Source organism: Rosa chinensis, chromosome 3, assembly GCF_002994745.2.
Source record: "Rosa chinensis cultivar Old Blush chromosome 3, RchiOBHm-V2, whole genome shotgun sequence".
Taxonomy (NCBI): domain Eukaryota; kingdom Viridiplantae; phylum Streptophyta; class Magnoliopsida; order Rosales; family Rosaceae; genus Rosa; species Rosa chinensis.
The window spans coordinates 2,471,324-2,495,402 of record NC_037090.1 but is presented as its reverse complement, the minus strand read 5'-3'; the positions used below and the strand labels follow the sequence as shown (position 1 = coordinate 2,495,402).

The window sequence follows — 24,079 nt, the reverse complement described above, 5'->3', positions numbered from 1 at the left end:
ACTTATTCATACGAACTCCGAATATTGTGTTCCACATATGCACGCGATCGTATCGACGAGCTCTACAAATTTCATGAAGGAAATTTTCCCAAATTCGGTACGTATAAAAAGTCACTTTTTGAGACCCCCCTAAATCACATACGTTTTCGAAATAAAATCGATCGAACTAATTTCACAACTCTTCTATGCTTCGTACTTTCGCTCATGGCCACGAAATCATTCCAAAATGTCATCGGAAAATAATATGAATTTTCGGAGTATTACAAGAACTAAACACATTGAGATTGAGCATCATTTTATTCGAGAGAAGGTTCTTGATGGAACAATTGACAACAAGGAGGTGAGAAGCGATCTTAATATTGCAGATATCTTTACAAAGACTCTCTCCAAAGGTCCATTCGAGTTTCTTCGTGCAAGGCTGGGGCTGATCTCCAAAAACAACTTTAAGGGAGAGTGTTAAGCTTAAAGTCCTTTTTGGAAAACTGAAAAGTTTTATATTGCAGCATGCTTTTACCTTTTGTTATCTCCAATGTTGTCTCAGCATGCTTTTACTTTTCCATTACTTCCAATGTTGCTGTTGTAGCATGCTCAGCATGCTTTATGTCTAGAACTTTCTTTAGTCAGTATTTTAAGTGTTTTTTAGTTGGTTAGGAACTGTAGAACAACAGCTCGTGCTGTGCAGCTCTTCTTTGTACCCAGTTCTGTTCTTTTAGCAGTGAAGTTTATATTCAGCCATATTGCTGTGTGTGTATCTCTTTCTGGTTTGTTCTTCTTCAGTGTGTTATATTAATCTTGGGCAAGAGACAGATCTCTCTTCTGTTTTCTTTATTTTCCCCCCTCCAAACATTCCCATTCTGCATAAGTAAAGAAGATCCCAATTCCCAAGCTTCAACTTCTAATCCGAAATAGACATAATCTCTAAAATTCTAGTTCAGAGTTGAAAATTTAAAACTGGGAAAAGCAGAGCTCTTAGAGCTATAGTTGATGGAGAAAATCATCTTATCATGTACTTCACCCTACACCATATATAGATATCCATAAAGTATGAGCTAAGATACCAAAAGCATGAAGGTGATTCATTTCTAGTTATTTCAGGTTCTTCCACATTTCAAGTTTACAACTTTAGTACTATTTCTAAGCTATTGATCATCAAGATGTTTTACAAAGAAAAAGAGCCCCAAATCCAAAAATCTAACAATTATTCACACCCTGAAGGAAATAAATAAATAAAAACAATTATTCATATCTGAAATAAATAAATAAATAGATAAATAAAAGTCTCATTTAGAAAGTTTTAACATGAACAGGTGACTACGGCACCCTGTTTACCTTTATTGAAGCATGGAAGCTTCTTTCAGTCTAAAGACTCAGCCCGGCAGCAGAAGCTTCTCCATAGAAAGCTTCGCAAATTTCAGTCTATGTTATACCACCTAGACGTGTTGATTTTTACACATAACCTTATTCTTTGTTTAAGAAATATTCAACAGCTTTCGAACCTTTATATATATAGAGGAGCAAGTACCATTATAAACAACAACAGAAACAGCATCCACCACTTATTCTTTAGTTTCTATCAGATTCAATCACTCTCTTTGATTGTTCCTCAAAGTGAAACTGAAAAGAATGGCTTTCTCCAACTCCATGGCCTTTTTAGCTACGGTTCTTGTACTACTACCTATGGCTACTTTTGCTGCGGACTGGCCAGATATATCTCCTACTGCTGCAAGTAAGTACCGAATTTCATCCTCTTCTGAATCGAAACATATGCATGCAAACTTGTGTTTCTTTCTTCTTATATATCCTTCTTGTTCAATAAAATTCAATTTACAGAGGAAATATGTAAAGAAGTGGAGTGTGGAAGAGGAACATGCAATTATAACTCCAGTGCGCCATTACTCTATACGTGTGAGTGTGAAACTGGATGGAAGCGAACCGCCGAAGGAAACGATACTCTCAAGTTTCTCCCTTGTGTCATCCCTGACTGTAAGTACTTGGCTCTTTTGTGTAGAAATTTGTGCTTCTAAAGCTAGCTTCTACTCATCTTTGCCCATTTTTCATGGTTTTTCAGGTACCCTGGACTACACCAATTGCCAAGCACCCCCTAAAGTTCCAGATTACACACAACTTCCAAGCAATTTATCTGCATTTGACCGTAAGTACCATAAAACCAACCACAGTCATCATATCTGTTGGTTCAGTCTTTTATCCCCCAACTTGTTGAATTCTGTGCTTTGTGTATAGCTTGCAACTGGGTTTACTGCGGAGAAGGTACATGCGTAAAGAACTCAACCTATGTGTACACACCGGAGTGTAAATGCAACTCAGGGGCGTCGAATCTTCTCAACGTCACAGTATTCCCATGCTACAGTGAATGTAAGAGAAATTAAACTACTATTTTCATCGAAAAAAAAAAAATTATAAACAAAGTAACTGAAGGATGGAAAAACTAATAGGAGCTAGCTCTGTTTTCTATCTTCTTGTTCAGGCACACTTAAACCCGACTGTGAACGCCTTGGAATCACAGTTGCGAATTCGACTACCAATTCAACTACCTCTTCTGACGGGAATGACAGTAATAAAGGTGAGATTACTATCCAAAAAACACCCATATTTGAATAATTTGATCTCTGTTGGTGTAGTTATTCTACTAATTAATTTCAATTTCAACGCTATACTAAGAGCTCACAATTGACTTTGAGGCTCTGTAAGTTAACATCTTTATGCAATGGACTTTAAAAGGGATCACAATATATTGATGGCGTAATTGTTTATTCTTGTTTTCCAGCTACCGAGTTTATGCCAGGAAAATTCCAGCTGGTGACTATAGTGATGGTGTCTGTGGGTATGATCCTGTGGAAATAGGGTGGATAATGCTGTCATACAAGAGATTGCGCCGTACATTTGTTCCAGTTTCATCATACATGAGTTTGAAATACTAGGTCTAGGTTAATTTGATTGTTGTAACATTCCTTGATCTTTCCCCAGTTCTTCATTTTGTGTTTGTATCAACAAGTCAAAACACAGTCATACGCTGATGACTGTCATATATATTGACCACTAAACTTTGTAGAAAGATAGTTATGACTTATGAGTACAGGCTTTCATTTCGCCTCCTCTATTATTCTCGACGAATTCAAGCAAACTATAGTTACTATACTAGCTAACAAGATTCAAGTAACTTCACGGAAAATGTCACCGACCCTTCATTAGATTTTCTACAGGTATCTGATGTCTCTCTAAGACAATATATGCTAACCTTAATAAATTCCCTTGCAAATATATGGCCACACAGCTCGTATGGCAAACACTGAACAGCTGAACCCTAAGTTGTTCAACAATGAACCGGTGTTCATTAGCGATTATTGTCACTTTCAACTTGGTCACAGTGCCCAAATAAAGAGATCAAATGACTATGCAAATTGCATTTCATTCATGAGACTCAAAATACTGAAGAAAAGGCTTCCTTAACCTGTGTTTTACCTCCTTTCAGAGAAATATTTCAACAGAACTTCTTAGTTCTCCAAACATTCTCCCTGTGCACAACTAAACAACCCCTCAATTACCTACTAATTGGAACCACATGCGATTTCATAAATACTAGCTCAAAATTGAAAAGCAGAGCCTTCTGGATACATACGTGCTATTGTTGATGAAGAAAATCATTTTAACCATGTGAGTTCACTCTCCTCCACAGATAGATACAACCAAGACTGACAGTTACTCAATAAGAGTACTAAGCAAAGATACTAAAAAGCATGAACGCAATTCATTTCCAGTCATATCATATTATTCCACTCCCTTTAGTATTATCCCTAATCTACTGATCCAAATCAAGATGCTTTACAAAAAACAAAGAGCACCAAATCCGAAACCTCTATCAATAATCCATATCTAACATTACACCAATAAACATGTTGCACAACATATGACAAGTACAAATCAGAGGTTCCAGCACTCACCTCCACCAAAACCCCGAAAAAAAAAGCCAATCACTTGGTCTGCACATCCACTCCCTCCTTCCCGGCAATGATCACCGCGGTCGCCATGTTCAAGAACAACCCATGTTCCACCACTCCTTCCAGCACCGAAATCTCCTTCCCGGCGGCCGGCCCATCTTTAATAGGACTCTTGAAATACAAGTCCACAATGTAGTTGTAATTATCGGTCACATATGGCTTGTCACCCTCCAATCTCAGCTTGGCCTCGACCCCTTCTTCTTTGAACAGCTCTTGAAGCCTAATGAGATTATATTTCCAACAAAACTGAACCACCTCCACCGGCATTGCCAGCCCGCTCCCTCCCAGCCCCGTCACCAGCTTCGTCTCGTCGGCGACCACCACGAACTTCTCCGACGCCGCCTCCACCATCTTCTCCCTCAACAGCGCGCCGCCGCGGCCCTTGACCAAATCCAGATTGGGGTCGACCTCGTCGGCGCCGTCGATGGCGAGATCGATTCTCGGGTGGTCGTCGAGGATCGAGAGAGGGATGCCGAGGCTCCTGGCCTGGTCCTCGGTTCGCTTCGAGGTCGGGACTCCGACGATGTCGGTCAACTCGCCGGATTTGATGAGCTCGCCGAGCTTGGAGACGACGAAGGCGGCGGTGGAGCCGGTGCCGAGGCCGAGGACCATGCCGGACTTGACGTACTCGACGGCCTTGTCGGCGGCGAGCTTCTTGAGGTCGTCTTGGGTGAGGGCGGGGACGGTGCGGGCCTTGATGCACAGGGGGCGGCGGTGGGAGGGGGTGCGCAGGTTAAGGGTTTTGGGGGTGCGGAGGATAAGGGCGTGGGGGGAGAGGAGGGATAGGGAGGAAGCCATGTTTTTTTGGGGTGAGGAGTGAGGGAGTGAGTGAAGATGAGAAGAGGAAGAGAAGAAGATGAGAGGTTGGCTTTGATTTTTCCCTCTCCTCTGTTTTTGTTTTCTTTCTGATGTTGGAGGCTAATCTTGTTGGGTTGGTTGGTTTATATAGTTTTGGGGAGTATGTGTTTTTGGTTAAAGGTTTATGCTTTTGGATCAAGATGGGACCTTGTTTTGGGTTTGGGTAATTGGGTGGTTGGTGGCGACTTGGCTTTTTGGTTGGGTGAGAGATCCCAGGTTATACTTTCTGGTGAGTTTAGTCTCTGTTAAAATGGATAACGTAAATGGTTGTTTTCGATGGATAACTTTTATTGGTTTCAAAGTCTCGATGTGATTTTCAAGTATAACGTAAATAAATGGTTTCAAAGTTATTGATCCAAAGATGCAAAATGGATTGATTAATTTGAATTTTGAAGTCTCAATGTGATTCTAAAAGGTAAGTTACTCAAACATTGCTTGAATATTTCTCCTAAATTTCGGTCTAGATACAGAGAAGGATGAGAAAAAGGAAAATGAACAGAATAGTTTCAATGGATCTGGGAGGGGTAGGCAACTAGGCATTGATCAATGTTGAAGGGGGTAAAATGTCACATTTTTGTGTATATTATATTCATGTGGTTAGTTGTTACCATCTGTTTTTCAAACCTAAAGCAATTGAATTGATTGCTGGGTCTGCTGACTAACAGCTTGTAGGACTGGGTTGGTGATCTCACCTGTTCTGCTTCAAGCATTCAAGTGGTGCTCTGACCAAGCAGTCTCAAATAACTTAATGCAGCGATTGCTTCCAAGTTCTACAGTGTTCATGGTTAAAATTAATCTCAAAATACAGACCCTGACTTTGTGTATTAGTTTGTTATATTAAGTTAAACAGTTCAATATTTTTCAAATAATTACGAAATTTCATTCTGTGGAAGCATAGAACTAATACAACCAACAAGATTAAACCCAGAACTAAAGAAGCCTTCCTTAACTCTATGTCTATGATTTTATGGGACTTGATTTCCAGACTCTGAGAAGACTCGCCACACAAATAACAAACTCCAGAAACCAAAAGGATGACAAAGCGAAACCGTACAAACAAGAACTGCTGATCTCCTTTTTGATTTGTTCTATCATGGTTTTGTTGCCATGATCTGCTGCATGCTTTTTGTACCGCTCCATTACTAAGTTAGGCAAGGATTGAAGGATACTGGCCTCTATGTAATTAGGAAATGGAATCACTGCATGCTTTTTGTACCGCTTCAAGACCCAAGCCTGTCTGATGAAGACATGCTATGTTGAGAGAGCATATGTATATACAGTTCCCTAAACCAAGGATTTGCAAGTCGACTACGGAATTGATCATCGTTTCCTAAACAGAGAAGGATATAACTTTGTTCTTATGCTCCTAATCCTTATGGAACAAAAGATTTTCCAAGTCTGCTGAGCAATTTATGTGTTTCCTAAACAGAGAAGGATAAGAGTAAGGTTGTAGTTTTGTTTCCCAAGACAATTTTTCTTTTCTAGAATGACCAAGAAATCAATATTGTAATTTCGACAATGCAAACTTCATGGTTGTAATTTTTTAATTGTTGAATGAATTTCTGCAACAATGAGATTGTAACAGTCTATGTAACGAAGAAACATATCAATTCTTTTGGTCATATGTATAGAACTTTGAGTTGCCAAGGCATATCCATCACTTGAGAATTGAGAAAACCAAAATACAGAAAATGAAATAATTGATATTTACAGAAAATAAATTAATTGATAGTGGGAAATGAAAAATGATCTAAATTGAAGGAATCAATTCATTTCATTCATAGTTCAAAATCGAGCCCGAGTGTTACAAATCTTACATGAGATTATTTATAATACTGATCTAAATGAATTGGCCTGAGATCAAATGCCTCTCTTAATGAATCAAAGCACTAGTTAATCTAGTCTAAATTTAGTTTGCAGCCAGCAGATTGTGTCACTCAATATCTTAATACTTTTCCTTGAAGACTCCCCATAGATACATCTTTGACTTAACTCTTTGATATTTCTTGGGTAACATGCTTGAAGTGAAAACCAAAAGCTCAGCTTTTTCGACATCAACTCTCATAGCGAGATCCTCCTGCATCATGCTACCCATCAAGTTGTTGAAATCCTTCTCATCTGTTTCGCTGTCAGGGAAAAAATAAAGAGCAATACTCCGATCACTAGTTCCACACATGTCATAACCTTTTGGCCACACATCCGTCCTACGAACCAAATCTGGGACAAGCTGTGTCTTCAGAAATTTCGACTCCTCCAACACTTTAGCGCAGGCTATGCTTGAGAGATGAGCAGCAAGTCCACTAATAGTTTCATTTCTCAAGTTCTTGTAGTTAACTTTGTTCAATATGTTTAGGCTTCCCCTCCAAGTTGGAATAGCAACCGGTTGAGCAGCAACATGAGTAGAATCGCCATCTTCATCTATTTCCATGGTGTCATCGGAGGCATCAAATTGATCTTTTTCAAGACCATTGCCTTCTTGATCATTACCAAGCTTGTGACCATCATCACAATTGATTTCGGCGCCCTCATCTTCAGCCTCTTCATTACCTTCAAGTATTGTCTCTAATACACTTTTAACCACAAATCCAGATTGATTGGATTTCTTCTTCTGACTCTTCTTTTTCAGCTTCTTGGTGTTCTTGGCCTTCAAGTTCTTGTTTGTACCATCAGGGGTACTACTTGTCCAGGCAGAAGGAGGAGTGCTTTGCAGCACTTCTCCGGTATCCACGGATTCACATTCATCGAGATCAGGAGTGGAAAAAGAGGCAGCTGGCTTCACCTCTTGGCAATCTTCACAGTACCAAATACGCCCACGACGAACATACTCGTCTATTGACACTCCAAGGCAATATCCATGCTGTGCATACTCCTTGCACTTACTACAGTAGACCAGAACTCCCCTAAAGGCTCCACTACCACAAGCTAGGCAAGTGTTTCTAATATCCATAGTGACAAGTCTGTAGTCGATGAAAGAAAGCTTTCGATTTTGCTCACTGGAAATTATGGATGGGGTAGATCGAGTAGAGAAAGAGGGATGAAACAGAACTCGACAGTGAACAAAAGAATGAAAGAAGCCAAATGCTTCCGAGTAGCTAATTAGAAACGTACAAGCGGTGTCGATCCTTTATATAATCAGTCTATCCTAATTGTTATGGGACAAGGTTTGCCCCAATCCCAAAGGAATGGGGTTTCCAAATGTACCCGGGAAAGTATCTCTAATAGAAATACTAAACCGACTAGGAAAACTATTAATTATGAATTATTTTTCCCTCTACATTTTATAAAAATTATAATCGATAACATGCATATACTTTCAGTCTTTGTTAACTTTCGTCACTCATATTAACAATTTTATAAATGTAGCTTTTTCTCTAAGAAATTCCTCATATAAAAATGAGAAAATATGTACTGTTTTCTAAATAAGAAAAACAATTGATTTGGTTTTTTACTTTCAAATTATTACCATTTTCATAGCAAATCACAAAAAGCATACAAATACTTGACCGTGACGTAGGACGAGCATGTTGGGGCCTGAGTCTCGAGAGTTAGAGAGGTCTGTCTATTTTTTTTAAAGAACCCATATTAACACTTTCCGTCATTCTTATTTGAAAAATATTCTCTATAAAAAGAAAAAGAAAAAGGAAACTCAAGGAGACGACGTCGTTTACTGTTCTTCGGCAATTCTGCCTCTTCTCAGATTCTTCAATCGGACCCATATATATATTTTGGTTCTCTCCTTTGCTCCTCCAGTCTGTAGTTTTCGTTCTCAAAACTCCAACACTTTCTCTCTTTCAATCTCACCGACCATGTCTGCGGAATCAGCCAGCGCAATTCAGAGAAGCCAAGTAAGTATCACCCACTTCGAATTTCCTCTTCCTCCTTCAATTCTCTCTTTTGGGTTTTAGTCACTATGAGAAAAATTTCGAAACTTGGTATGAATAACCTGAAATCTAGCATCTGGGTTTCAAAACCCAGTTTTTATATTACCCAATTTGTTCCTTTTTTTTCCTTGCAATTTGATAAGGCATTGAAAGATGACACCTTTGTGGGTTTTTTGTTTCCAGGTTGATCTGATGGACTTCATAGATTGGTCTGGGGTTGAATGCCTCAACCAAAGCACCAGTCACTCTGTTGCTAACGCTCTTAAGCAGGTAAATCTGTGTTTGATTTCTGGGTGTTATGTATAAGAATCAATGGAATTGCTGTTGTTGATTTGATTGACTATCATGGGTTCTGAAAAGTCAGCTGTGGGTAGCTGGGTAGTTAGGTATGTATTGTTGTAGTAGTGTTGATTGTTTATTTTTTTCTCGGCTTGTATGGTGATAGAATTGAAGGAAAATTATTGATGTATGTGGGTTATTGTGTCATGTTTTCCATATGTAAGTGTAATTATCATGATTCGTACAACAATTTTCTATTTTTGCAAGTCTTTTCTTTGGTTATCAAGCTTTATGGTTTGCGTGATCATTGGCAGATTAACATTTCCTCGGTTCATGTGTAGTATATGATATATTTATGTTTTGGTCTGGAATATATGACAAGGGATGTGTACTTTTTTAGTCCCTGTTTGATTTTCAAGAACTAGGTGAATGAAAGGTGAGATATTTTGTACCTTGTGATTTGTGAAATTCGTGGTGTTGCACTTAACTACTTAAGCCATCGAGTCGTAGTTTGCAAGTTAATCAGAGTAAAAATTTTGTTTGATTAAAGTAATAAATTAGTACCCTTTCAAAAAGAGAAAAGTACTAAATTAGTACCTGAGCCATAGAGGGTAATGCAGTTATTATAACTACGTTTTTGCATTAATAAATAGGGATACAGAGACGATGATGGTTTGAATCTTGAGAGTGATGCGGATGAGCAGCTTCTGATCTACATTCCTTTTCTTCAAGTCATTAAGCTGCACTCTATTGTCATCAAAGGACCTGAAGAGGAAGGTAATATTGAATTTTATGAATTACTGAAGATAATTCTCTTTTTGTCCTGGCTTTCATACAAATGTCTATTATCTGTGTTTTTCCCTGTTATTTTTTCTTCTGGCGTCTTTAAGCTGTCTAAACGGTGGTTTTCTTATACATATCCTTTAAAACTTTCTACTGCAACGTTTCAGGTCCCAAGACAGTGAAGCTTTTTTCAAATAAGGAGCACATGGGTTTCAGGTATTATTTTAGGGAGAGTTACAGTTACTGACATGATGAAAAAAAGAATTTAGCTAACCTAAGAATGCATTTCTTCTTGACAATGCCAGCAATGTCAATGACTACCCGGCAAGTGACACAGTTGTTTTATCGCCTGATCATCTAAAGGTTGGGATTCTGTACCTACTAGGCAATGGCCTCTACCATGTTTTGTCGTTTTGCTTGTTGAAATCAGTTTAGTAATACATAGTTGGAGCTTTCTTTGTTGTGATATCCTTTATGTATTTATGTGTGACAGGGAAAACCAGTTGTTTTGAAGTATGTCAAATTTCAAAATGTTCGCAGGTATCTCAAACGTATTCCTATTGATATTCTACTTTCTTTTTTCTTTTTTTAACCTTTCAAGTAGATGTCTCACATTATTCTTGTATCAGCTTGACAATTTTCATTGAGGATAATCAGTCTGACTCAGAGATCACAAAAGTTCAAAAGATTGGCCTGGTTGGAACAACGTAAGTTTCTGAGTATCCGCATTTACCATTTGTTGCTCTACATTTCTGCTCATATAACATGTTTGCATGTGTTGTAGTCTCTTGGATACTTTGTTGCTTTCTTTTATACCCACCTATATGTTTTGGATGGCTCCAACCGATGGTGGAAAATTGGAAATACCTTTCATGGAACATGTTTGGGCCTTTGCACAAATTGGCTAGCATGCATCTAGTGTGTGAAATGTATTTTTGAACCTTTGGTTCTGGATTGCTGAAGTGTGAAGTTCATCATCTTGAGGAAAGCCAATCCTAACATAGGAATTATCATAATTTGTTTACAAGGGATCAAATACCTCTGTTGTGTTTTTCTGTCTCTGGGTTTAGTCCCTTAGCATGGATTGTTTCTTTATGTGGCAATGCTCTGGCATACATATACATAAAGTATAGATCTACTAGAGTGTAGCACATTTTATGTATTGTGCATTTGACATGTATTCCAATCTACCTTGGCGACAACAGTGACATACTCCAGCGTCCGCATAATACACATACCATATGCATCTGATGTTGTTTTTCTTGTGATGTAGGGTGGAAACAACTGACATGAAGGGTTTGAAGAAGATTGAGGATGGCCACTGAAGAGACTTACAAATGGATGATTGAACAAAGGTGGATCATCTAAAATCATTGTGATCGTCTAGCAAAGCCATTTGTGTGCCTGGGTTCTGTGGCATGTTGTACTTGAGATTATAATCAAGTTCCTAAGAGATTATTCACCCTTTGTGGGATGCTAGGATGATAGGAACCTTTTATTGACTAAGAAAGATTTGAAGTTATCGTTCTTCCTGAGAAGCATCATGTTTGATTGAAAATGAGTCGTGTCTTTCTGTTATGTGCCGAGCATCTCTATAAGGTTGTTGGCGGTTGGGTATGCCTCTGGCGAATGCCGCCAATCAATAGCATATATCCATAGTAGAAGATCAAACTCCTGTCAATCTGGTTTACAGTTTAATGTGCACTGTTGACAGTTTTTAGTCTCGACTTCTTTATCCGCTGGGGTCCTAAGTTGGTTCCTCTCTTCTGTGGAATAGAAGGCCATGTCTTTAAAAATCGCCTTTTAACATACAAGGATCAAGTAGCTCCTCACTCAGTGTGGTTATCCATGTGATTCGAGCTGCCGTGACTGGGGATTGAGGTGATCGGTATGAGGAATCAGATTAAGTAGAATACCATCTAGCATTTCTATTTGTTGCTTCAAACTGATGGTAATTTGATACTGAAACTATCTTATCAAAGGAACATAATTAAAATTTGAAGAAATGAGAAATATACAAGATAGTTGTTCTATTTATATATCCAATTGAAACCCAAACAGCATGGGCAAGTTCACGCCTTAAGACTGATAGCAGACATACATAAGAGCTTCATTAGTTCGAGAACAAAAGCTATGCATAGGAAGTCTCGACCCAAGTTGGTGAGGTCAATTCCGGTCTGTAAGATTAACTGCTTCTAGAATAGAAATCAATGCTACCTAATTGCAGCCGAGAATTTGATTGAATATCACGGACCCGCAAAAATCTAAACCTGGTTACATAACCATATGTCAAATGAGAGCCAAAATATAAGCAAATGTTCGAATAGGATTTAGGGTGCACATTTTACCTGAAAGCATTTGATAGGAAACCTTCAGATGAAACTTTAAATGTTCTACACTGAAAACGACTGTCGAATAGTTGAGAAGTTTGTTTATCTAATACATGCCAGCTTGACCCCCCATCATTGCTTCCCTCGACAACCCTGAAAAATCAGATTGTTAGATGTTTACAAGGAAAGATCTGTGGACAATCACAAAGGTAGTGCATGTATATACCAATCCATTGGATCTCTTTCAGGTGCATCATTGGCTGACATCAACTCATATGCCACCAGTTCGTGCATCTGGTTATCCGATACCTTATAAATGATCCAACAACCTATAAGAACATAAGAAGAAACTTCAAACAGTGAATTTGTTGCTTATACGCTATTAGAATAGGCTACAGGTACTATCTCATCAAATTTTTATTTTATTTTTACCTATTGTCTTTTTTAGTGTCAAACCCAAATGTAGCTACTAAGAATTGATACATGTTTGATTATGTTTGACAATTTAAGCGATAATGAGGATTGACCAATAAAAATAAAAATAAACTAACAAAAGAGAGAAGTCTTCATTACCTTCTGCACCATTTGGTTCTTCCCACTTGGACATGCGTGTCCCATCAAAAGCTGATGTGGCCTGAAATTTATTAAAGAGATTATATATGGAATTCTTACGTGAAAAAGTAAAAAAGGTGAACTGCACAATAAAATAACACTCACAATTCCAAAAGGAATTTCTTCTCCACTTGCACGGACTACACCGGAATGTATTCTGTGTAACTTAAGAAGCGGCAAGCACAGAGAATCTTTAACAAAGTTTTCACAACTCTTGAGACTACGGATCGTGACGTCCAAAGCATGGAATGTAACAGGCAGTGCCATAGAGGTTTTAACAGGAGGTCCAGCCAAATAAATGTCAACCCTCCCATCAGTATCTGCCTTGCTACTCAATGAAAGAGCGCTGAGTAACTCGGTGAAAGAGGGCAACAGCTGCTGAACAACAGACTGGCTGATATTTGGAACTGAATCTATTGACACCCTCCTTGTTTTAAAAGGGGATTTCTTTAGATTTATGAGAATTTCTTTAAGAATCTCCAGTACTTCAACTGCCCTTGACTTCGGAAAACCTTCATTAACCAACTGTGAAAGAATTGGAAAAAAACCATTGTAAATTTTTGTCACATGCTCGTCCACACATTGACGAAGTGGACAAGAAGAACCAGTTAAGGAGAAACTCTCATCAGACCCATCTTCCATTCTTGACTTGCGCCATTCCTTGTCCCCACTTCGTCTTCCAGGTAATGAGGTTGAGGCATCATCTGTAGAATGTAAATCTCTCTCAAGTTGTTGTCTTTCCTTCTCATCACGGTCTTCAAGTGCAGAACGCACTTGAGAAGTAAAGCCTCTCCGACATTCTTTTGTTATATTAGCAAGCACAGATGACAGTGCAGGCTCTGCAATAATGTTACGTCGAGAAAGAACCTGCAAATTGAAAGATTTCTTTCTCATTAGTGACTCGGCATTAAGACATATCTAATGGAAACTATTTCTAAATTTCTCCACAAGAATTTCTCTTTATGAAAATCTAGGCAACTAATTAAAGCTACTACACCTCTTTTTGATTACCTCATGCCACTTCCTTGTGTAGCGTTTAGTTACATCACATACTCCATCCTTCCCAATGGCAAGTACATAATTTAATTTCTTATTCCACCTTCAAGAAAGCATTTAGTTACATTATAATATGAACACATCAGAGTATATAATTCTAGTATCAAGAACTAAATGAACAGATTATTCTAGAAAAATGATTGAACTAGCAAAACAAAGGGTACCCGCTTTCATATAACAGTGGTTTGTCATACACTCCTTCACAAGGATCAAGATGCATCCATCTGAACAACAGCAAAGGTATTAGAAAGGACATAGCCCTACATTACCGACTATGGCATTCCCCAACTTAATGAAAACACAGTAGTTTGTACATGAAAGTTACCTTTCTAAAGATTCTGAGAAGCACTCTGTCCAAACATGATCTGTGAAATCCAGGATCTGAAAAAGAATAAAAGAATAAAATTGATTTATAGAAAGCTATGGTCGGCCATGATCTGTGAACCTTCCACATTCAAGGAAAAAAAGTACACCTCTACACTGTTGGCATGTTTAATTTTCAGCCGAAACTAGATTAGACAAATATTCTAAGTTGGAACTTTACTTTTCAAGTGTAGAACAAGAGAGATTATATACAGTATATTGAGCATGTCCAATTAGAGTTGAAAATCACTAACCAGGCGTGATTCATACCCAAAAGCTCGGCAATAAAGTGTGAAGCAATTTGCCCATTCCCCACAACGACCCCTTCTTGTTTCCAGAAGCTGCATTTTGGGAAAAGGGAAAGAGAATGATGGAGACATGACATATCAAATGAGCTTTCCAATAGGTAAAGAAGTAAAAATAAGCTTCTCCAGACGTAAAGAAGCATAGATACCTTTAGTGGATCATTGTAGCGTGGGAAACGAGTCTCTGCTGGGCAAGAATTGCATCTGATTTTTAAAAGAGTAAAGAAAGCAAAGTGAAGACCATCTCAGTTAATCAAACTAATAAACATCAATATCGAATTTCAATAGACCATAAGAAAACAAAGAATCATGGGAGCCAGGAAAGTAGAAACCCAAACTCAAAACAAACTTATGACAGTAAATAAATTATCTTTACAAGCTGAAAATACAGCTACAAATGCTGTCATAGCTTGGCAGTGGGAAGGTGCATGTTTAGTGTTGAAGGGCATATATACATTCAGCTATACAGAAATACCATAGTGATTGATGATATATGGTAGTGAACAGACATATAAATAAAAATTATTACAAGGAAAAAAGTACCGGAGACCAAAATAGGACTCGGTTACAGTATTGGTTTAGAACTTTGGTTGGAGATAGAGGGGTTGGGAAATCTAAACAGTAATGCTATGCAAACCATATGCCAAAGCAAAGACTACAAGTGGAAACTTAAGCGGGGAGGAGAATGGGTCCTGGCAATCACAATGAGTTCACTGTAGCATACCTATAAACTTCAACTCGAGAACCTTGATGAAGAAGTGCAACATCCATGCCAACACTGATGGTTTTCTTGCCGCAACCATCACAGGGAGGTTCATTAACCCACCTGCGGTACCGAAAAAGGACAACATATAAGTGATATGCATTTTGTCAAAAATGCACATCAAGTGAAGTACAAATTTGATTAAATAAAAGAAAAAAAGAACTTTTTCTTAGAAACAGCTCTGTGTTCACCATAATATACTATTTCATATTTAAAACAAATGTGTCATTTCTTTACTCTTCAACAACCAAGAGCAGACAAAATCATAATAAAAATTCAAGACATTTAGCATGATAATGTATTAACCATATTTAAAATAGCCAACCATCATTAAGAAACAATCTGACACAAACCCACCTATGCTTGGGATATTTACTTAAAATAGCTTGCTACTGTTGACCAAAGATGGTAACATATGATTACTAAGTTGAAACTGTGTTTTATATTTTCCGTGATCTGTACTTATATTCACTTAATATGCAGATACATTAGTTTGGAGTCAAACAGATTAAGACAACTAAAAAATTATAAATATATATACATATAGATATATAATAAAATAGAAACACAAGAAAAAAACAAAACAAACAAAATGCGAAAACACCTGAAGGATTGTTTGAACCAGAAAAGCAGCTGCAGCAGGAACGCATGATCTTGTTCATTCTTTGACGGAGTTAAGTTCCCCTCCTGACATATGTTTATCAGATTTTCAGATCTTTACCAAAGTCATCAATATATTGCTAAACCAGTTTGTATTTAGATAAAAGAAAGCATTTGTTATAGTCCTCAATAATAAAATCTTATTTTTTAGAATAGTAACAAAACAAATTATAATAAGAACACGAATCATATTGATACAACATAAGCTTCAGTATCATAAGATTCAAAACAATTAATATCAAGGCTGGGTTCACTTATATAGCCAGCATTACAATTGAAACAGATCACATAACAAACAGTCAACCACATTAGTCACTCATAAGGATGAAACATATTGTATTTGGAAAGTTCCACATGCCTCTATATTTCCATTTCCATCTTATATTCTAATTTATGATAAAGTCATAAAACTTGTTTGCAAGTCAAAAACAATTGAAAAAGGCAACTGATGAAAGTAAAATTATATATGCATATGCACAACAATGAAAACCATAATTTGGACATTTATGCAGTGAAACAAGGTAGGTGTGCTCTCACCTTGGCCAAACTGACCAATGCCTTCTCCTCAAGCTGTTCTACAGGGACTGTTTTCCTAGCAGCCTCCTGGCGTACCTCGGTCTCATACTAATTACATCCAAATCCCAATAGACACATCAGTTCACAACATCGCAGAAATACAAAACTCGAAACTATTCTACAAATTGTTTTCTGCCGTAAAGAACAATACTGCATTTGATGTCACATCTCCAAATGCATATAGAATCCGAAAACTTCAATCGAAAATCAGGTAAAAAGGAAAGAACATCTACCAGAAGAACTTGACTGACATAAGGCCGCACTCTTTGCTCAAATGCTCCATTATCTTCAGGAACAGCGTATTGCTGATACATAAGCGCCTCCTCCTCCGCCTAATTTTCATTCAAAAAAGCTCAAAAAAACCAAAAGCCAGCTAAACAGCTTCAAAAATCTACAGAATTGTACAGAACCTGCAACATTCTGGCCAATTCCTCATCGGATTTCAGCAATTCCTCATTCCCGGCCGTCGATTCCGGTTCCTCTTCGCTGATCGAAATCAACCGGAGCTTCTCGGAGATCGCAACCAGGTCCGAATCATCCGAAACGACGCGATCGTCGTCGGCTCCGATGATCTTCACAACAACAAAACAAAACAAATCAAATCAAATCAATGTAAATCAACCAGAAGAAGCTAGCGATTGAGAGAAGAGAAAGATTGGCGAAACCTTTTGCTCATCAGGAGGTACAGACGTGAGAGAGAAGAGCTGGTATTTCAGAACCTGCAACCGAAATTGAAATGGCTTGTTAGAGAGAGAAATAGAGAATCTCATCGGTGAGTGAGAGAGAGAGAGAGAGAGGTGCGTACTTCGAGGCCGTCGTCGGTGTCGTAGACGACGGTGAAATCGGAGTCGTTGTGGCGGACCTGGAAGCTCCGAGCCACCATTTTTCCTTCTCTGAAAGCGACTCTGATGATCTCAAGTCAAGAAGCTATAACGACTTTCTCCGTTTGTTTCTGTCCGCTCTCATTCTTTCCTTCAGCTTTTTCTGATTCTACCGCAGATTGACGACGCGTCGTTTCGAGGATGTGTGGGCTAAATTAGGAGGGGGAGAGCGAAGGCCCAAACAAGACAACGAGAAACAAGCCCAACGGGCCTCCCTACTTCTGATGTCTCTCAGTTGATTTTTGAGAAACCGATGTTTACGACCTACGCTGCAAATCTCAAACAAAACTTTTTTCAAACTAGGTATTTTTGGAAACAATGTGAAAAAGAAAAAGAAAATAATCGGTTTTCGTGACTGATTTCTCTGAGGCGATGTCTATTAAATTTATGCTAATAGTGTCCTCTATATGTGGCCGACTCTAGTTTAGAGAGATCACAACAAAGAACATTTCAACATTAAGCTTGCGAAAATGTTCACCTGGTCAATTATTGAATAATAAAATAATGCTCAACCACCCTTAGATGTAAATCCAATGGCAGAGAGAATTATTATTAAGTTGAGGTGTTTTGTTTTCCACCCTTGGATGTAAATCTAAGGGTTATTGAGCATAAATTCTTTGATTTGGTCAGCAACTGATCAGGTGAACACCACTGTTAAGCTTGATGGTCGTCTTGAAGAATGAACAATATTGTGGTCATACATTTTGGCTCATGATATATAATAATTGGTACCAGTGGCGGAACCTGAAACTTCTTATTAGAGGGGCCAAAAATATTGAAATTTTTTTTCTCTACAATTGACATTTGCTATAAAATTCAAATAAAAACAAATATTGAATAACAAAAAAGGAAAACTATTTTTTCTTCATTTTTGATGCCATATATCAAGCATGCTTTAATATTGTCCTTTAAATGGACTCATTTAATTAATATTTTATTTGGGAAGAATTCCACATGTGGTCACTCAACTATGACTCATTCGACACTTTGGTCACTGAAGTTTCAAATATATCACTTTGGTCACTCAACTATTACACTGTCAATCACTTAAGTCACCCAAAGATTATTTTTTATAGTTTTTTAATGAAAAAAATTAACAAAGTGACTTAAGTGATTGACAGTGTAATAGTTGAGTGACCAAAGTGATATATTTGAAACTTCAGTGACCAAAGTGTCGAATAAGTCATAGTTGAGTGACCATTTGTGAAATTTTCCCTTTATAGAATTCTATAAGATACATGAGGCAATTTATTAAGATAATTATTATAATTATATTTTTACAAGAAATAATTAGTGTTAAGACTTCAATTTGGGGGCAATTATTGTTAATTTTAGTCTAAATAACTCTTAATTATGAAAAAAATTACAAATCAACCAATAGAATAACAATATTTTTAAAATCATTGGGGGGCAGGGCCCACTCCGGCCCCCTTGAAGTTCCCCCATTGATTGGTACTACATTATGGGTATGAATCGGTCATGTACTCTATCCGGAGTAATTAATACTCTATAGAATTATTCCCAAGTCGCAATCTTTTACATTACTAAAGTTTATTCTTCTCAAATAAAAAATAAAAAAAATATTGTTCTCTTGCGCCTGACTTCTTCAACTATGATGAGGAATCATTGTCCAATGTGGCAATTTACTGCATACTGTAATGAAATCATTTTTTCCTTTTCAGACCTCTAATCCATAAAACAAACAATGCGTTAAAGATGCTAGCGACTCACTAATGACTTCAAGCCTCTAAAACTGAGCACTATTTGTGATTTAAGTTCATTAAAATTGAGGCTTATGTACTCCAACACTTGACACTCTATTTGTCTTTCCTATGGGAAGGGAAATGAAATTTTCCAACAACTTTTCATTCTGATGTTTGGTAACGTAAGGAAAGTTGTTAAAAGCTTGTCAATAATGTAATAAAATAATATGTTGTGAGTAATAACTGCAAGGAAAGAACTCAAGAAGAGAGGAAGTGATTCATTTGAGATTTGGAAGAAACCACTTTCCCCCTTATTTTCTCTTCATTCAAGAAATGATTTCATTTCCTTTTGCATTCCAAACGCAGGAAATGAACAAATTTCTTTTTCTAATACTTACTTTCCACGAACCAAACGTGGCTTAGAGCTTTCTACCAACCAAAAAAAGAAGGAAGGATGAACCAATAATGCCAATCCCTAAGAAATATGATTCGGGTTGGAATTAATCGGGGATCTCTTTGCATGTGTTGCATATTGTACTTAACCCTACAGCGACTATTATAATTGAAGTGGAGACCATCCAATTAAAACAAAGACAATGATCGAGATTCCAGAAAGAGCTAATAATGTGTGGGGAAGTACGTTATAAACACGTCCTGTCCCCATGTAAATGAGATTGACGAGGATATGACATGCATATTCGACCATGCAGTCCAGATATAGAGCAAAGAATTTTTCTTTTTTTGATGACCATAGAGCAAAGAAATTGATTCCATACATCTGATCAGTTTCCTTGGTCTGCTGGTCACCGATCTATTTAGGTCATAAAGAAAGACAATGATCATGATAGCGCTCATTAGAGGTCATAGCTCATTGTACAACGAAACTGTTTCAGTCTACATTAGGAACTCATGTGAGTCACCGTTGTTGAAGTTTAATATTGTGACTTCAAATATTAAATTTAAGCCACTAAAATTCTACTTCCTCTCAAGGCCATTAGGGAACTTAACTGAAAGTATTTTCAAATGCTCTATCGGAAAGGAAACATCTTAGGTAAAATCGTGTACTTCGAAAGATTTCTCATAGCTGTGGCTTTGCAAGATTCTTTCTGCTATATGCATACAATATAATAAGAAAAAAAAAATAAAGCTGATCCTACAAAGTTTATTCTACATTCATGGTAGACTTTGATATGTTCATGGCTAATTGTTTGTTTGTGTTTGCTTGAGTTTTACAAACCCCATCACTGCAACCCCCAAAAATAAATAAATAAATAAAATAGAGCAATGGCCGTGCACTCATTTAAAACATAAGAGGCAAAGTCAAATAGTATAATTAGCATGCATAACCTGAGTCTCTGAAAGCGGCCTTCTCTAGTTGACAAGTTGCAAACCCTAATATGAAAGATGGCGTATATGAGCATTTTTACTTCATTGATTTTAGTTACATACCAATGTAGAAAGTTGAATTTCTTTGAACTATGTCTTAATATTTGGTTTAGAATTGAAATATTGTAATTAGAAAATTGTTGTTAGTTAAAAGAGTTAAGTTCATAAAACACTTGTTCTTTTGTATCCTATTTCAGCTGCTGCTGCTACAGAAGGAAGAGAACAGCAAGTATATGTGCCAGATGAAATGATTGCATCCTCAAGCAAGCCAGAGCACATTGCTGCAAGATGCCATTTTAGTGATCATGGGGTTTTCTGGGATTTCATGTTTTGACGCTATCTCTGTCTAACTTTTGGTTTTTGTCATCAATTCCATGAAAACGATGTTATGGCACATGCTGAAGCTGAATTTCTCTTGTTTGATTGTCCTTTGTATGCGGATGAATATACTTTTGTACAAAAGGAAAAAAAAAAAAAAAAAAAGGATAAATATGAGTTTTTTTTTCTTCCCTCTGATCCATAAGAAATGAAGAAAATGAACTATTACTATCACCAACGGACTTAGAGACCATAATGCTGTCATTATTAATTGCTTGCTGCATACCCCAAAAAATTTGCAATATTGTACAAAATAGGTCTCCCTTGCTTTTAGCTTATATTTGGCACAGCATTGCCACCAATTTCACAGATTGGAAACAAATTTATCCAAGAGGTATAGTGCATTAAGCAAAAGTGCCACACATTTGTAGTCTTATCATATGCCTTAGAGATAAAACTCATATCTCATATCCTGTATGACCTGAAAGATGAATAGCTTCAAAAGAACAGGCAATGGCATATAGATTTATAAATAGTAATGAGAAGATCCAAGCATGATACAGCAAACAGTTGAATATACACTTGTGTTTTCAAACAGAACACAGTAATCATACTATAACAGGAGGAGCCACCTCTAGTAATGTAACAAAAGAAAATGAAGATCCAGCCAAGCAAACAAATGGCTCGGAAATAATAAATCAAAAATTTGTCATCCTTCAACTTTCAACATTGAGATTGTCACTATGGATTGCTGCTGCCGCAAGAAGCTTATGATATGGTTGACAACTGACCGGTCATTTTTGTCTGCTAGTAGAACATCTGTTTAAAACAACCACCCTCATTAGGTTATCACATTAGAAATAAACTTCAGGCACAGTTAATATCAAAAGCCAAAGTAGCAAAATATTTGATCCGTTTTACAGAAGGAATTAGAATTACAGGATCCCTTCCTGACCCTGCTAGAAGAGTCTAACTTCTGTTGACGCACATTTGACTGGGTTCATCCTTACTTAACCTTACTAAATTGATATTCCTCCAAACTATTCAGCTTATATAAAGAGAAAGAAAACAGATTTACAGACACACCTGCATTTGTTAAAGCCTCATTTAGAAGGGCCATGGTTGAGTGGTCTCCTCTTACGCAGTCCTCCGAGAATCACCAATTAACGCAGCCCATTACAGTACTACTCTTATACTAAAGCCAAAAAAAAAAAAAAAATACTACTTGTATACGACTTGTTTGCTGCTGGTGTGGTCTTTTACCCAGAGATATGTCTACCCATATTAAAGGCACTGTAAGCTTCTTCTGTGATTCTGATTGCAGGTATTGATAACAGTAAAGTGAGTCTATTCCAAATTCTATTATGTTGTGTATGGTATGTCATGCTTCTATTCTAAATTCTATTATGTTGTATGGTCACGAAAAAAGATCAGAAATTGAAAGGAAGCAAAGTTAAACTCTTCCACTGGTTTTGAATAGACAGAGCAGAGAAGCGAACATAGACTCAATAGTTCTAAGAGCACAATCAGAAAGCCAGATCAAGATACAGAGAAAGTCAAATTCTCCAATAAAGATACAAACTTGTTCATCTATTCCCAATTCTCCAGTAAGGATATAAACTTGTTCATCTATTCTCATCAGAAAACAAAACCCAACATTTTATCGAATCCAATCCACCAAAAATTTCAGGTTTTCAGGACAGAGGAAATGAAATCAAAATCACAAACAGAACTCGAGGTGATCACCGGGGGAGCGAAGCTGAAGGCGGCAATGGAGGTGGTAGACGGCGGGCGTGAGGTACCAAAGTTTGGGTTGATGAGATCAAACTCCTTCAGACTCTCCCAAACCTGCTCAGTGCGGCGGAGGCAAAGGTCATGGTTGATGAACTTCAGATTGAGAGCGTTTTGATCCAGTAATGAAACGTGTGAACTGCATGTGATTGATTGCAGTAAACATAAATTTACTGACCTCAATGGTTTTTTTGGGTATTCCAAACATCAACAGAGCGTGAAACCCACGCACTGTTAATAGGCCAGTTGGAGAACCACCCGGGGTGGAGAGCAGACGCTCTCTGGAATTAGTTGGGGATCGCATGCGTTGCATATTGTACTTAACCCTACAGCGACTATTATAATTGCAGTGGAGACCATCCAATTAAAACAAAGATAATGATCGAGATTCGAGAAAGAGCTAATAATGTGTGGGGAAGTACGTTATAAACACGGCCCGTCCCCAAGTGAACGAGATTGACGAGGATATGACATGCATATTCGACCACCCAGTCTAGATATAGAGCAAAGAATTTTTCTTTTTCTTTTTTTGATGACCATAGAGCAAAGAAATTGATTCCATACATCTGATCAGTTTCTTTGGTCTGCTGGTCACCGATCTATTTAGTTCATAAAGAAAGAAAATGATCATGATAGCGCTCATTAGAGGTCATAACTCATAAAGAAAGAAAATGATCATGATAGCGCTCATTAGGGTTTCACAGTTGGATTCTTATTCAATTTTGCAGTGAAATTTTGACGCACTCAAATACATCTCATTTTCTGGTCCCAATCTTAACCCACAAAATTCAACACATTTGTCTCTAACTCTAGCTACCCACTGACTACTGTCTCCTACAACACCACGAGTTCCAATTTGGTCATGTGCATGCGTGTATTGTACTAAGTACTAACCTTTTTCTTTTCTTTTCTGCTTGCTTCTCTTTCTAGCTTTGAACTAGTAGAGGTATCTACAAATAGTCAAAGCAAAGAAATTCTGGGGGCAAATCGGGTATTTCACTATTTATTGGACAATGATCTTCCCCATTTTCCTTTAGTATAGTTACCCTTCATTGCTTTTGGATACAAACAACATAATATAAGGAGCAACATATGAAATTGGGGCAGACCCGGAAAATCAGTTTCTATTCATTAAACAGTACCCGCACTGAGAGTGGCAGCTGGTAATTGATGGAAAAATAAGGGCAAAACTATTTATAGTCTTTTTGTTATTGGTATGCATTATTGAAAAAAAAAATGTTCATATGCATAAAAATGTGCATTATAAACTCATTCATCTGCCCATAAAAGGCTTGAATATCTCAATCAAAAGTAATTCGAAAAAATAAAAATTTGATTCGCTCGAGATAAAAATTTCGTGCAACGAATATACCAATGGTAGGAATAGTGGTAATGATTTCCCCTAACTTAAGCTTAAACCAAAAGGTGGTCTCACCAGTGCCATCAAAATCCACAATAAGAATACTCATTTCTTTCTTAGCAAAATATCCACTGACAATTTTGGTGAAAGACAGCCCC

At 37.4% G+C, this 24,079-nt stretch overlaps 5 protein-coding genes and 1 long non-coding RNA gene across 7 annotated transcripts; 2 read left to right on the top strand and 4 right to left on the bottom strand.

Moving 5' to 3' along the window:
- Window positions 1-1,517: 1,517 nt before the first annotated feature.
- Window positions 1,518-3,084, top strand: LOC112193573. The gene is made up of 6 exons (XM_024333762.2): window positions 1,518-1,726; window positions 1,831-1,983; window positions 2,069-2,152; window positions 2,242-2,373; window positions 2,486-2,581; window positions 2,786-3,084. Exons 1-6 carry the CDS (start codon window positions 1,624-1,626, stop codon window positions 2,860-2,862), a joined length of 645 nt encoding a protein of 214 aa, XP_024189530.1. The 5' UTR covers window positions 1,518-1,623; the 3' UTR covers window positions 2,863-3,084.
- A 660-nt stretch (window positions 3,085-3,744) lies between these two features.
- On the bottom strand, window positions 3,745-4,935 carry LOC112193572 (probable ribose-5-phosphate isomerase 3, chloroplastic). Its single transcript, XM_024333761.2, has one exon. It carries the CDS (start codon window positions 4,812-4,814, stop codon window positions 3,990-3,992), a length of 825 nt encoding a protein of 274 aa, XP_024189529.1. The 5' UTR covers window positions 4,815-4,935; the 3' UTR covers window positions 3,745-3,989.
- A 1,884-nt stretch (window positions 4,936-6,819) lies between these two features.
- On the bottom strand, window positions 6,820-7,821 carry LOC112192525. The gene has a single exon (XM_024332290.1). It carries the CDS (start codon window positions 7,819-7,821, stop codon window positions 6,820-6,822), a length of 1,002 nt encoding a protein of 333 aa, XP_024188058.1.
- Window positions 7,822-8,538: 717 nt separating this feature from the next.
- LOC112192316 (PITH domain-containing protein At3g04780) lies at window positions 8,539-11,375 on the top strand. The gene is made up of 8 exons (XM_024331979.2): window positions 8,539-8,719; window positions 8,939-9,025; window positions 9,688-9,811; window positions 9,985-10,033; window positions 10,123-10,180; window positions 10,311-10,357; window positions 10,447-10,524; window positions 11,091-11,375. The coding sequence occupies exons 1-8, from the start codon at window positions 8,681-8,683 to the stop codon at window positions 11,140-11,142; spliced, it is 534 nt and encodes a 177-aa protein (XP_024187747.1). The 5' UTR covers window positions 8,539-8,680; the 3' UTR covers window positions 11,143-11,375.
- A 411-nt stretch (window positions 11,376-11,786) lies between these two features.
- On the bottom strand, window positions 11,787-17,448 carry LOC112192315 (peptide-N(4)-(N-acetyl-beta-glucosaminyl)asparagine amidase). The gene is made up of 17 exons (XM_024331978.2): window positions 17,288-17,448; window positions 17,148-17,201; window positions 16,893-17,054; window positions 16,716-16,814; window positions 16,444-16,530; window positions 15,851-15,933; window positions 15,208-15,309; window positions 14,633-14,687; window positions 14,433-14,519; window positions 14,141-14,196; window positions 13,980-14,039; window positions 13,771-13,858; window positions 12,865-13,626; window positions 12,721-12,781; window positions 12,374-12,476; window positions 12,166-12,300; window positions 11,787-12,087 (listed from the first exon to the last, which is right to left on the bottom strand). The coding sequence occupies exons 1-17, from the start codon at window positions 17,363-17,365 to the stop codon at window positions 12,003-12,005; spliced, it is 2,157 nt and encodes a 718-aa protein (XP_024187746.1). The 5' UTR covers window positions 17,366-17,448; the 3' UTR covers window positions 11,787-12,002.
- Window positions 17,449-21,274: 3,826 nt separating this feature from the next.
- On the bottom strand, window positions 21,275-23,232 carry LOC112193587. 2 transcript variants are annotated; one of them, XR_005807881.1, is made up of 3 exons: window positions 22,499-23,232; window positions 21,857-22,084; window positions 21,275-21,589 (listed from the first exon to the last, which is right to left on the bottom strand). It is a non-coding gene; the product is annotated as an uncharacterized LOC112193587 (long non-coding RNA). The 2 variants fall into 2 exon arrangements; XR_002933943.2 differs by having other exon boundaries at window positions 21,857-23,203.
- Between the last annotated feature and the right edge of the window lie 847 nt (window positions 23,233-24,079).